The sequence below is a fragment of the Pogoniulus pusillus genome, chromosome 38, assembly GCF_015220805.1.
Source record: "Pogoniulus pusillus isolate bPogPus1 chromosome 38, bPogPus1.pri, whole genome shotgun sequence".
NCBI lineage: Eukaryota > Metazoa > Chordata > Aves > Piciformes > Lybiidae > Pogoniulus > Pogoniulus pusillus.
The window spans coordinates 6851662-6866188 of record NC_087301.1 but is presented as its reverse complement, the minus strand read 5'-3'; the positions used below and the strand labels follow the sequence as shown (position 1 = coordinate 6866188).

Here is a 14527-nt window from a genome sequence, read left to right as displayed (position 1 = left end):
ATAAAAACAAATTGCTGCCACCAGCTGTCACAAAGCAACAAGTGCCCAAGGACAGGGGCCTGGCCAGGCTCACACCAATGTCACATCTTCATCTCCTGCCAAAATCAGACATTCCAAATGCTGCCCCTGCCCCAGGGTAGCAAGGGAAGCAGTCACAACAGTTTCTGCCATCAGCAGGATGCAGGCAGCCCTGTCTGGGGGCACAGGACAATGTCCTGATGGTCAGAGGTGAGGGCTAGGAAGGACTTTGCCCTTCAGAAGGGTCCAGCATCTGAGCTTTCATTGCCTGGCCCCTTGGAAGCATCCTGGTACCATGAAGGAGCAGCTCTGCATGAAGCATCTTCTCAGGTGTGCAGTTTGGGAAGCCCTTCCCAGGCTCAGTCCAGATCACCAGGTTAAGTGATGGGAAAGGATTTTCCACTAGATCAGGCTGGCAGGGATCTCCAACAGCTCTCCACTTCCCAGCCAGATCTAACAAAGCCATGCCAGGGCTAGAGCTCAGGTAGGGCACAATGCCAACCCAGCTTAGGACCACTCCAGAAGGTTTGACAGCACAGAAACCCCTCCTAGAAGGTTTGAAGGCCTAGCAACCCCCCACCCCACCCCGAAGATTTGACAAGCCCAGCAAGCCCCCTGCAGCAGGCTTCCCACAAGCACTCCCAATGCCTGTGGGCTCGGCACAGTGAGGATCACTGCTGTGCCAACACCAGGCAACTCCCAACAGCCCACCCTGGCCAATTCCCTGCCACAACCACCAGAGCTGTCTGCTTGGAGACCCTACACACTTCTGCAGACCCTTCCCCGAGGGTCACACCAGAGGAAGGCTGAAGCATGGCCACAGGGATCAACCACAGCAAATCCATGCCTGGCAGCCCTGGAATCTGAGGGCAAGCAGGGCAGGAGCACAGCCACAGGCCTGAGACACTGCAGAAGGGCAGGAGGAATGCAGCCTGCGGAGCAGGGCAGAACCCTGCGATCCATCAGGAGCTGCAAGTGCTGCAGGCAGGCAAGCGCTGGCGGTTCCAAGGCTCTCCAGCAGCCCAGGGCAAGCAGCCCATTGAATGCTGAGAGCTGCTTAAGCGCTGAGTTAAACGACAATTGCCAAAACACACTAAGGAGAGCTGATGGTAGCAAACCGGTCCCATGAAATACCGTATCTATCATCAACTTTTTAATTACCAATTGATCAACATGTAGACAGTGTAATAGCTTTCAGCTTTTAATTACTGAACTATCAAAATTCCAACCAAAAAAAGGAACCTCCAGAGATGGAGCTGTAACGCTTGATTATTCATCGCTACATAATGAATGATTTGTTTTTAAACAAGATGTCAAGTTCCTCATGTAATCCATCTGGATGTGTGACTCTGCAGAGCTCACACTGCCCATACTAACTACACAGGGGTCCCCTCCTCCCTCTTCTCCTGACCCCACCACTGAACGTTTTCCTTGTTTCCCCCCCCGCCCCCAACCCCGAAGGCAAAACAGTCCCAAATCGAAGGGCTGCAAAGCAAACAAGCTGCCAGCCTGTGCTACCCAACCAAGTCAAGCCTCTGCACCTCCCACCCAGGGGGACAGCTTTTGCCTGGGAAGGAACAGTTACTCCTTCCAACTCGTCTCTGCTCCCAACGAAGCTGCTCCAAGCCCAGAATTACATCCAGTAGCTCTGCTTCTCGTTTCACACCCACAGGGCTGTTAAAAACCGGTGCCACAGGAACTGGGATGCAGCTCCCAGGTTCTCTTCATCTAGTCCAAGCTGCTAGATGAAGACGCAAGACTCAATGTCACAGCTAAAGAGGTCCACCAGGGTGGGGAGAAAGATTTTATCCATGCCCTAAATTCAGCATCCAGTCCAGCTTACAAACTTTGCAAGTTCAGGAGCACTCAGATTTCAGGCCACTGCCTGCAGGTTCAGGGTCTCCATCTCCTGGCAGCTGGCAGCAAACCCATGCGTGGTGAGAGGCACCAGCACCACCTGCACCCCAGACCCTGCTTCTCACACCAGCAAGCTCAGGGGAGGCCATGGCTGTGCAGAGCCAGTCCCATCCATGCCCTCACAGCCCAAGCATCAGGAGCTGCTTCTCCCTGCCCTGTTTTTTAGCACAGTAATTATCACCACCCGAAATTACCTCCAAACCTCCAATTGCAGCCCCCACACTACCATTTCCTTCGGCTGAGCGCACAGGAACCAAAGGCACTCAGCGATGCAAAGGCTGCGGAGAGCCCTCAACAATCCACATCCCAGGAGAGGATTTCACCAAATCCAGGCTTTTTGCATTTGGAAAGGCACTTCCCAGAAGCCCTGGCTTGCAAATGCAGGGGATCAGGGCAGGTATGCAGAGCATTCCGAGGTGATGCCACTAAGCACAAGCAGCCGCAGCAGCAGAGGTCCCAGGCACTCGGATGGTGCAGTACAGGATGAGTTTGCTCAGCCTAAGCCCCTCCCGCATCACTTTACAGATGTTCCCTGCACACATTGTCCCCAAACAGGGATCAGCTCCCACAAAACAAGGGCAAAAAGCTCCTGTGCTGCCCTCATCACAACCTTGGAGCCCCCACTGCTGCCAGACAGCAAACGCTGCCCCTAGTGCCGCCAGGCTGGGGCTGGATTCCCGCATGGAAGCCACAAGCTCCTCTCTCGGCTCCCCTGGGAAGCTGCTGGTATGCAGAGCCTGTGCAGATTTCCAGAGGAGAAATTCAGTCATCAGTCCAGGAGCTGTAAGCACTTCTGACAACAAGATCTATCAACACTTACCATATTTACAACTAAATCATGTAAATAGGAGCCAGCTCTCCTCCGCATGCTGATAGCCTGGACAGGCTGCTCCGAGGGGATGCAGCACACAGCGAGACACAAACGCTCTGGACTGCTGCAGGCCAGGAGGACACAGGGCAGGCCAGGAGGACCCATGCCCTGACCACCCAGGGCAGCCCTGCCACATGAGCAGCAAGCCAGGCACATCAGGTCCCCAGATCCTGGCTTCTCTTTGACAGGATCTCTGGGTTTTCCAGGAAAATAGGGACAAGCTGCCTCAGCTCCTGCTCCTGATCTGCCCTTGAGTCCCTCATGAGGACACAACTGAAACTGAGGAGATGCCACTTCCAGAGGTGCTCTGCTCCCCCCTAAGATTACCTATCTTATTAGGCTTCCGAACCTGACACAGGTGACTCTTGTGCTGCTCCATTCCAATGAGGCTTCTACAGAGGCTCAGGAGAGCAATTTCCCTGGCCCCTTCTCAACCAGCTGAGCAAGGAAGTTACCCTGCCAGGAATTTCATTTTTGCACAACAAAAACCCTCAAGTTCCTCGTGGTTTCAGATTGCATCTCTGATGGATGCCAGCTTTTTCAACTGCTACAGCCACCTTTGACCAGAGCAAAGAGTTGTGTTTCCCAAGGCTTCCCTAGGGAATTCAGCCAGGTTTGCAGCACAAGGCTCCCTCCTGGGGCAGGGAAATCTGGGAGAAGCAGGGAGCACACCCCACAGCCACATTAATTCCAGCAGAAAATTCACTCACCCCTCGGAGCGTGGCCACTCCACTGGGCTCCCACTGGGAAGAGCAGCAGATGCCCAGCCCCAAAATAGCTTCCTAATCCTTGTTTGTTTACTGCAGCACCATTTCAGCTACTCCCTGCTCCAGGAGGGGATTTACACACACTGAGAGAGGATGGAAAAGGAGGTACCACTTGCTCAGCCTGCAAGAGGACCCCAGCCCTGCCAGCATCCTTTTCCACCTCAGCAATCCCCAGCATCATTCCCAGCTGCCTTCATGTGCACATCCTGCTCAGGATTCCATGGAATGATTAAGAGCAGAGTACCTTTAAACTGAACCAGAAGCTGTTCACATGCACAGGGTGAACAATCTCGGCGTGGGACTCGCTGGGAGTAGCTCTGCCTGCTGGGTTAATGAGTAATGTCTCTTTTGGAGCCACTTGCAGACCAGCAGCTGTGTGGGGAGGAGGGAAATTGGTCCTCAGCTGTGCTAGAGCAGAAGCCAGCAGTGGTGCACCATGACCCTCTGGATAGCTCTGCTCACCACGCAGCACAGGTCCTCGTTCTGAGCAGCCAGCAGAATGTTGGACAGTGAAGGTCAAAAGGAAGCAGGTCAGTGAGAAAGCAGAAATCACAGCCAGCTTTTACACACCCAGAGGAGGCAGTCAGTGCATCCATGCTCCCAGAGTGAGTAGGGATGAGAAGCAGGAGCAAGTTCAATGTGTCCTGTGCCTCATCCCTACCATCAGTTGCTGTAAGCACCTACGAAGGTCACAGATGGCACAATGCCCACCAAACAACCCTGGTCTAGGTGGGTATCCCCACTCCCCCCCTTGCCCAGCAGTGGGCTCTAAGGCTGGACATCCTCCCTCTTCTGCCCCACTCCCTGATCCAGGAGGAGCAAGGTGCCAGGGATTAGCCTGCAGAAGAGCCAAGACCCCACCGGCTGGTTCGGCAGAGTGCCTCAGCACAGTGCTCCTGACCATGCACCCAACTGCTGCCCCTCCAGCCCTGACTGCAGCCCCTCAGCCGGTGAGCAGCGAGGACCCCTGTGTGGCTTCTCTGGCCCCTGCACAGCACGGTGAAAACCAACGGTGGCACAGAGCTGACCTGCCTGGAGCAGCAGTGGAGCTGCTCTGAGCCGACCTAGATTCTCCCCACTGCAGCAAGACAAAGCTTCCCATGGCAAGCAGGCTTTGGCTTCACTTCCTCCCTGCTTTGCCCGGCCTGGAGGAGCTGCCTTGCACCCAACAGCCCTCATCAATCCAGCACCCTGCACCAGCTCCCCTGGCAGCACTGCTGCTCAGGCCGTGACAGGCGTTCATGGGTTTGATGTTTGTCAAGCAGCTCTGCAGCCGCCACGCAGCCCAGTCAGGCTGTCACTGGGAGATGATAACGAGGAATGGCATCACTGGGGAGCTCGGCCCCCAGCAGCACCACCCAGCCCTCCAGCAGCCTTCCCCTGTGGAAAGCAGGAGGAGTGATCCAGGCATGAACGTGCTTCTGAGAGCTGCTGACACTGAAGCCAACGTGGCACACTTTCTGCTGAAGGAGAGCTCAGGCAGCACCTACCCCCAAAGTCAGCAAAAAGAGAGCATCTGATTTTACACAGGCTGGGGAAAGCAGGAGCAGCTTGAGGAGCTTCCCTGCTTCACCCGAGCTTCTAATATCATAACCTACGTCCACACTCGCTAATGGGAATAAAGATATCAGAGAGGCAAGTCAGGGAGCACAAACAGATGGCTCAAATCATGTTTTCAAGCAAAATAGCTCAGAACGTGAATCCAAAACAAATGAGCTACAGCAACAGTTCCCTGAACGTGACCATTCCAGGTCTTCATTACAATGAGAGCAGCCTCAAGCAGCTGCACATCACAACCCAACTGCACCGAGCCATGCAGGGTCTCTGAGTCTGCCCATGTGCTGCAGCAGCTGAGGTTAGCTCAGCACCAGCCTCCCTGCACCGATGGATTGCCCGTGGCAGAACAAAGACCTGACTCGAGGTGGTGGTGTAGAAGACCTCTCTAGCTTCTCTCAGGGCAGTGCTCCCAAAAGGGGCTAGCAGGAAGGCTGGCACCGCTCTTGGCTTGAGGAAAGCAAGGAAGACAATGCTTACCCCTCCCTAGTCCTCAGTGCCCTTCTTCTCTTACTCTCAGCCGATTGAACCCATCACTGCCAGATCCCTGAGCAAACACAGCCATGGAACCAACAGCACTGCAGTTGTGCAGCCGTGTGGGTGAGGAACTGGTCTGATGCCCCACAAACACTAAGGACCAGGATGGATGCCTCCAGCCAGCAGAGACAGCTCTTTGGAGCTAAGCCATGAACTCTAGCCAGCAGCTCTCCCTTGCCCTTGTCTGCCCCAGCCACCCGATTTCACCACCTTTGGTTGGCCAAAGGGCAGCTGCTGCCCTGCAGCCCCCCTGTGCCACCCCAGGGCAGCAGTGCCGCAGGAAGCCGCGGTGCCTGCTCAAGGTCACAGCAGACCCAGCAGCGGAGGCGGCAGCTCGGAGCAGCAGCTTAGAGCAGCATCGCAGCCACACAGCGCAAGGAGCGGGGGTGGGATCCCGAGGCCAGGTGGGGTTTGCACGGAGCACCTGGGCTGCACGAAGGCCTTCTCCTCTGCAGCCCCATCTCAGCAGAGCCCTGCACGTTGCCCGAAGCCAGCTCCAAGGCTTAGCATCCCCGAGTTGTCAGCGCGGGGCGAGGGGAGCTGCCAGGCAGCCTCATTTAAAGGCAGAAAAGCGGCAACAAGCAGTTTCTCATGCTTGATCCGATTACTCTGATCTCTCCTCTGATGCTGCAGCCTCACACTCTTATTTCTATTGCTGCACGGGGGGAGCAGAGAGAAGGAAGGAGGGAGATGTCACTTTGCTGCTTGATGTTTCTTTCCTCCCTGTCACCCTTTGGAGAAGGGATGAGGGATACACACTGCAAAGCACTTGGAAAAAGCAGATGAGGGGTCTAGGATGCATCCACCTCCTAGGCAGAGACGCCATAGGGCTGGTGGTACCAAGAGCCCCCATCCAGCAATCACTGCTAGATCTCACTTGCTGTAACTTGCCAAGTGCCAGTTTGGTCTCATGCTGCCCAGAAGTTCTCATCGAGCAGCAGCAGCGCTCCTGCTCTAAAGGCAGGTGTGTTTCTGCATCCAAATGTGAGCTATCTCGGGTCCCAGCTCACAGGAGTTGTCACGTTTTGGATTAGCAGCTGAGTGCATCTTTGTCAGTGGAAGATCTCCACTGCCAGAGCCTACTCCAGAGAAGATCGACTCAAGAGACGTGCTGATGGCTCAGGGAATACAATGACCTTTCCATTCTCGAAACAGACCTTTGAAGAGATTATAAACCAGAGCCAGGTGCTTACCAACGCTGCTAAAAAAGGACACGACCAGATCAAGGAGCTCCATTCGCTGCCGTAACCTAAACCCAAGGGTTTATATACCAAACAGCAGTCAAGTCCAAGTGTAACTTTAGGAGGCCACATAGTCCCCACAGGCATCCTGGGTTCCAACAGCTACATTTACACTACTGTCCCCCGCCTGCTCAGCAGAGAGCTGCAGAAATCCCAACACGAGTGCCAGTTTTGCCATCAGAAGGGGAAAAAAAACCAAGTCAGACCCACGGTGGACCTGCCAGAAGGCAGCACCTCCACGTGTGGCTACTGGCAAAAGGACAACACCCAGAGGCTGCCAGCACCTCCACAAAAAAAAAAAAAGGACAAATCGAGGCTAAAGTGATGTGCTTAAGTATCACTTTGATCCTTTACAGTGGCGTCTTAATGGGGTCTCAACTCTTCTAATAGATTCACCTTGAGCCTTCAAGTAAGGTCAGAATGTTTTTAATACCCAAGTTTTTCAACCACAGAAGAATGTAATCAATGAAATCCGAACCGGCAGGTAAAAATAGCCCCTTGGTCTAGCCCTGCAAAGGGACACCATCGATCTAAAACAAGGCAGGCCAAGAAAAGCTCCTGGCACGACCTAGAGAGTGCTTTAAACACCACAGAAAGGCACCGACCGCATGGGGCAGGCAAGGGGCAAGAGCTCAGCACCAGTCACAAGAGCCATTGCTGCTCCTTCTGTGTTTTCATCACTCACCAGAACACATTTGGGATCCACCCAAAGCCAGGTTTGCAAGTCCCAGAGAGCACCTCCTGTGGGGCTCCCCAATACTCAACTCAGCACCACACAGACATACAGTAAGAACCTGATGGTGCACAAGCTCAAGGGGCAGCGAGTACAGTAGGAGCAGAAAACCTCTTATTACAGCCCAAAAAGCTGGAGAAGCCAGGCAGATACTGGTCACAGGCAGGCCACGGCTGGTGGAGGAGCCAGCCTAAACCCACACAGCTCACAGCTGGGGCTCTTTGTGCCCTCACAAATTAGAAACTGGAGGATCTAAATCCAGCCCATGGCTGCACCACAAACGCTGGCTCATCTCGCAGCAGCGTGGGCCAGCGACCACGCACCGCTGCGTGCCCCGGGCACCCAGCTCCCTTCTGCTCCCAGTACCAAAGGTCTGACTGAAGCCTTGTGGTGCTTCCCTTCAACACACACCTGCCACACGGGCAAAAGCCACTCCTCCTGCAGCAGTAGGCTCCCCTCGAAGCCAGGCACGCCAAGGCACCCGAGCCCACGCTGGCCGACCTTCAAAGCCTTCCATGGCGGAGCTCCCCCTGAACCACAGCAGCAGCTGCTTGCGGCAGCCTGCAATTACAGCCCCGGGAAGGCAACTGATTTATGAAACTTAAACAAGTCCATACCACTGGTAATTACCACATTCCACCTCGGCTCTCTCCTTCACTCTCCAGGCAGCCTCTCTTTATTTAGCGCCGGTGGGTTTGCCCCACCAGAGCCCAGCACACCCCATGCCCCAGGGAAACAAACACAACTGGTTTGATCCTTCCACGTAGTATCCAGTTTCTCAGAAGAGGCATAGATTGCCTGTCCAGCTTTGTTTGTGCTCCTCACCCACTATTGGAGCATCTACTGACACCAAGTTCCAGCTTGGGCAAGCGTCAGCCTCAGATGCCTGCAACAGCTCCGCATCGCCCCAGTCATAGAAAGCAGCTCAACTCCTGGGCAGCAGGGAGTCCATGCATCCAGGAGAGAAGTGCTGCCAGGTGCTTTCAGTGGGCAGGAGAGGCACAGGTTGGCAAAACCTCTCCTATAAGCATGCCAGCAGTCCCTCGCAAAGCAGACGTTCAACAGAAACATCCAGAAAAATCTGCTTAGCCTCCATGTCTGGAAGGGGCTTGGATGAGCCTTCTCAGGAGGGTTTCAATGCTCTGTTGAACCAGAGGGCATATCCAGGCTGCAACAAGTGTCCTACTCCAGGTGGTCTTGGGCAGGAGCAGGGTTCAAAGGCTGACCCATTTTTAGTCCAGTGATAGGGCAGAGACCCGCTTGGTGGCATCGCAATGCCATCGCCCTGCTGAGTGCATCCCCAGCGCTGGCATGGCTGGAGGAAGGCGGCCAAGCCACCAGGGCTACGGAGCCAGAGCTGCCAGCTTACAAAGCCGCCTTTATTTACACACCCAGGAAGACAGAGGAAGACAAACAAAGGAAACAGCGACGCAGCAGCGCACAGCAGCCGCCGGTGAGGCCCAGGGCTCCCTGGGGAAGCACAACTCTTCTCCAGCCTCTTGCCCACAGATCCACCTCCATGAAACCAGCGGCGGATCCAGCCACCCATGCCCAGAAGCATCCCAACGAATACCAAAGTTGTCCATCTGGCCGAAGGTGCTGACCACTTCTCTTCCTCCACGCCGAGAGCGCGTGCAGCTGAGCTGCATCCTCATCTTCCCACCCCGGGGAACCACGGCAGCCTCCTTGGCAGTGGTTCCCATGCCAGACTGTCGTGCTTATAAACCTGCGCTCCAGTGCCTACACACAAGACAAATGAGCCCAGGCTGCAGCCCAGATGCATCACTTTGCTCACCAGCCCCTTCCCTGCAACACTCTGCCGACGTCTGCACTGCATGAAGAGCACAACCGCGTGTTCTCCAGTGCCAGGGCTCAGCCCAGCCTGAGCGAAGTCACTACAGATCAAAAGGCTCCTTGGAACCTTATTCTATGTTTCCCAGCTTGAGACGGTGGCAGAAGCGATCGCTGCCTTCCAGAGGGTCCTGGTTTGGTGTCGGCAGACACGGAGCCCAGGGCTGCACCTGCCTCTCACCCAGCCCATTGCACCTCTGTGCCACAGCCGGGTCACAGCTCAACGCTGACACCAAATGCCTCCTGCAGCTTCTGCTGAGCTCCCCTTCCTTAGCCGATGGGCGATACTCTCCGCACAGCTGGACAGATGCTGCGTTCCAGCCCAGTGCGCCGTATCCACTGAAATCCTTCCTCATCTCTCCCTGCTTCACAGGGGTTCTGGGAAGTTTAATTAACTGCAAAGCACTGAAAAGGCACCGCAGCAATGCACAGATTCATCTCCGGTTACCATCTCAGCTCAAGCCCAGCCCAAGCGCTGGCTGCAGCCGTTCCCACTGCCCCGTCTCCACGCGGGCAGCCGAGCCATCGCCACACGCTCTGCATCCCGGAGTGCCACCGCGGCGCTGATACGGCACCATCGTGCCTCGAGTGGCAACACATACGGGAGCCACGGCGACAGCACCGAGAGCCAGGCGCTGCTGCCACAACACTGCTTCCTCCTCCACGACTGCTCACAGAGCTCCGAAAGGGCAGAAGGGAAAAAAAATGAGTTCTTGAGCCCCAAGAAAGCGTTGTCTAAAAGGCTTTACGGCAGGAGGTCTAGGATTTTATCCTGTGAGTCACGACGAGCACCAAGCCCACCAGATCGTTATCTCCCGCTGGCAGCACCGCGCTCCGGCTCAGGCTGCCTGCTGCCTTTCACCGCTGGAAAACCCCAGCTGCAGCAGTCCGGCTCGATCGGCTGCGCTCAGCATCCAGCCCCGCTTTTGTCTGTCGGCGGCCGCCTCGCTATTCGGCATCAGCCGTGCGCTGCGCTGGATCCGCAGCCTTATCCCGCGGGAGCATCCACCAGCCCCGTTAAAAACAGCTCGCGGAAAGCGACGGGAGACGCCAGGAGCTGAGAGCCAGGCAGCAAAACAAAGAACGGAGGCGTCCTGCACCGGGGCTCCGAGTTTTGGCTCAGGCGTCTCCCAACGGCGGGGTCTCCGGGTCGAAGCGGCGGGCGCGATGGCGAACTCTCGCCTACGTTCCACACAAACGAGCACCTTGCGACGGAACATCTGAACAACCAGGAGGGGAGCAGACCGAGTGCGCACACACAGCTGGGCGGCGGGCGCAGCCGAGTCGTGCCGGAGCGCGGCCAGCGTCTCCCCGCCTGCCACGAAACGCGCTGGCACCGATGGCTCCTCTCCATCGCTCCTGGCTTGCCCTCAATAAGCACCTGGGGCCATGGAGCGGCTGATACAGAGAGCACTGCCGCACTTCGCCGCTGCCGGAGCGGGTGGGCACTCCGTAAGGAAGGAAGGATTTTCCCTGTTGGAGCTGCCCTTTGAGAAGGTAAAGGAAGGAGAAGCAGCTGGAAATGACCCCAGCTCCCCCCTTGCCCACCACGCCACAACAGGGCCACAGGGGCAGCCCGGGGGGAGCGTGTCCAACACGCCCGTGAATCAAGCTCTTTGTTCGGCCGCGCTGCCCGCGCCTTCATCCCCCCCTCGCCATCAGCCAGACGCAGCCCGCGGCTCAATGGCCCCTTGTTCTGCCCCAAAACGTCCCGGGCAAGCCCCGCGGGCTGCGCTCGGCCGAGCCGCCCCATGGAACCCTCCGGCGATGGCTACAAGCGGAAGGTGCCATCGCGGGGGGCATTTCGCCTCGGACACCGAAACCAGTTCCTGCTGCGGCTCCCGCGCTCGGTGCCGCCGAGAGGGCGTCGGGGCTGCATGCGAGGGTAGCCCCCGCCGCAACGATGCTGAGGGCCAGCTCCGACGGCTGCGTCGGGTGCTGGGGAGGGAGGGCAGGATGCGAGCTAAGGGAGTCCAATTAAGTCCCGTTTAATTAACGGCCGCCGTATCCCAGCTGCGCGATCGCCTCCAGGAGCGCCTGGGCTGGGGGCACCCAGCGGGGAGGGAGTTCGGCGGGGCCTCGGTGGTACCGTAGGAGGTAGGGAGGAGCAGGGGCGGGGGGGAGGAGGGAAGCGGCTCCTCGCAAGTTGCGCTCGGATTCCAACAGGTCCCCGCTCCCACAGGCAGCGCGGCGCCGCATCCCGCCCCCCTCCCCGCTCCCCGCCGAGGACGGTACCGGGAGGGGGGCCGCGTATCGTAATTACTTTTTAATTGCGGGGCCGCCTGATGAGCCCGCGGGCAGCACCGGGAAGTCGCTTCCATGGTAACCGGCGCCGGCTGCCCGCGCCGCCGAGCCCGCCACGGGGGACCCCTGCCCCGCCCGCCCGGCTCCAGTGCCCCCCCCCCAAGCCCCGCCACGACCCTTCTGCTGCCGTTCAGCCCCCCGCGGGCCCCGTCGGCGTGGCGGGAAGGTCGGGCGGGTCGATCCCCGGTCCTACCTGTGCGGATGACGGCGGCGGCGGAGAGGAGCAGCAAGAGGAGCGGGAGGAGCCCCGGACCGGGGCCGCCGCTGGGCTGGGCGCGACCCGCCATCTCCGGCACCTGCTCGGCTCTGCCCGGCCGCGCCGCCCGCGCCACACACCGGAATGAGCGGCGGGCGCGTCACCGCGGCGGCGGCGGGGGCGGGGACGCGCCTTGGCCCCGCCCGGTCCCGCCCCTGCCGCCGCCGCCGCCGCGTAAGGGGCTGGGGGCAAAGTGCCGGCGTGGCGAGGGGCGAAGGGGTGCGGCGGGGACCTCAGGGGAGTAACACCACGGTGGAACGGGGGCCACGGGTGGGAGGGTGTGGGAGCCGGGCACGACCCCGCCGGCGCCGAGAGCCCGAGGGTCGCAGTTTAAAGCGAGAAAAATGTGAAAAACACCAGAAAAAAAAAAAAAAATCAAACCTCTCATTTCCTACAGCGCTTCCAAGCCACGGCCGCCTATCGCGACTCCTGCCGACAGGCCGAGGGGCTACGCGCATCACCAACCTGAGCCTTTCCCTCGCCTACCCCGCCCCAGCATCCCCCTCCCCGGCGTTTGGTTCCCGACAGCATCCGCCTTCCCTGGGCCCGATGCCCCCCAGCATCCTCGCTCTCGGGGTCTGGTCCCCTCCAGCGTCACCCTGCCCGTGTTTCCCCTCTCCGAGGTTGCTCTTTCAGTATCCCTCATTTCGAGGTCTGGTCCAGCCCAGCATTTCCCTTCCCGGCTGCTCCCCCAGCATCTTCCCTCTCGGTCCCCTCAGCATCCTCATTCCCGGGGTCCGGCCCCCCCGGCATCGCCCCGCCCGGGACCAGGGCCGCTGGAGGCGGTGTTGAGCCTTCCCCGGCTCCGGGGGAGCGGCGAGGCCGGAGTCCGGCAGCCCGCCACGGCCACCGGGAGTGATGCGGGGCTGGGGCTCACGAACCGCAGCACGGCAAACCCCAGCATTTTCCCGCAGATTTCCACCCGTTCTAGCGGGGCTTGAGAGGAGCAAATTAAAAAGCAAGTTGCAAGTGCTCCCCCGCTCCCCCCTGAACTGCCAAACCGAGCCCAAATAAGCTGAGCCAAAGACATGGGAGGGAAGGTTGACCTCCTCTAGGACAGGACCACTGAGTCCTTCCACCCACCCAGCCACCCACCGAGCCAGAAATAGCCTAGGCCTGCGCAGGCACTGAGCACGGCAGTGCAGGAGATGTCAAATGCTGCCAACGTCATTAATTAGGTTCTTCCAAGCTAACCTGAGGCAGGTGAGATGTCACTTTAACTTTATCATCCTGTCTCCTGCCAAGCCCGAAGATAAAACTGCTCAGGGCAAGTGTTGAGTCACAGCACGGGGCTGGGAAGAGCTTTCACTCAATGGGTTGAGAAACCAGACAGGTTTCACACCAGCAGCTCCCCAGAAAACAGAAACTGCTTCTCTCTGGGACTGGCTCCAACACCTCCCAAATCTAGCTCAAATGGCCAAACCACCTCTCCGTGCATCCCTCTGCCTCCCAGGATGACAAGTCTTCCTGCCCTCTAGACCTGCCAAACAGCTCTGCTGCCTGTACAACCCTCTGCCTCCCAGGATGGCAAGTCTTCCTGCCCTCTAGACCTACCAAACAGCTCTGCTGCCTGCTTCACAACGAAAAGTCTTGAGCAACCATGCCAGATTCATGCCCCAGGCTGTGAGAGTTTGTCTCCACCCACGACACCCAATTCCCCTCTCCCTAGAAGGATCTGAGCGCTGATGGACACCATCTCAGGCTCGGGCAGCTCTGTGGAGAAGCTCCACTTGCCTCTGTGTCATTAGGCACCCAGCTCTCTTGTTTGTCTCTTTTTAATTACATGGTTTAAACCCTTTTGCACAATATTGCACATCATGACCCACTGCAGCTCCAGCAGCTGACTGAAAGGCAACCCCTATTAGCTAAAAAGGTTTATAATAATTTAAGTATTCATAGGGTGCAGAACAATAAGTAGTAGGAAATACAATTTGCATAATAAATATCAATATCACAACAGCTAAAACAAACCGTGACAAATGATGTGCTTCTAAATGACCAGGAGATTACTGAATGCAAATTGCAAATCCTGAACTCTAGGAAATGACTTCCCCCACCTCCAGCGCAGACACCAAGGGGCTCAGGATGCTCTCAGGCTGGCTGTGTTCCTGCTGGAAACATCTTCCAGCATGCAGCAACCTTCATTTGGAGAGGAAGATGATTCCCTCTGTCTTGGAAGCTCGGCCTCAGCTGATTTGTCACAGGGTGTTTGGCTGTTAAGATGCTGAGGTGCATGCAGTGATGGCAAGCTGGGTGACATTGAGTCACAGGCAGGCAGGGAGCATGGGTGGGAGTGAGAGTGGGGATGGGGGGGTGGTGACAGCTGACCTGACCCACAAATCCAACTGAGTGGTGGGTGTGACATGGCAAGGTGGCTCCCCGAGCTGCATGTCCCACTGACAAGCACCCACTTGTTTTCCTGAGACCAGCTCTGACCCATCTCCAGGGAAGCCAGGAGGAAACGTGGGATAGTGGAAC

General features: G+C 57.5%; 1 protein-coding gene across 11 annotated transcripts in view; it reads right to left on the bottom strand.

The window, feature by feature from the left end:
- The window catches only part of CADM1 (cell adhesion molecule 1), a 153151-nt gene extending 140997 nt beyond the window's left edge, over positions 1 to 12154 (bottom strand). For all 11 annotated transcript variants that reach the window (XM_064173127.1, XM_064173129.1, XM_064173130.1 and 8 more), the window contains exon 1: positions 11987 to 12154. In XM_064173127.1, the coding sequence (XP_064029197.1) occupies positions 11987 to 12080 (94 nt within the window). In that variant the 5' untranslated portion in view covers positions 12081 to 12154. The remainder of the gene's footprint in view (positions 1 to 11986) is intronic.
- Between the last annotated feature and the right edge of the window lie 2373 nt (positions 12155 to 14527).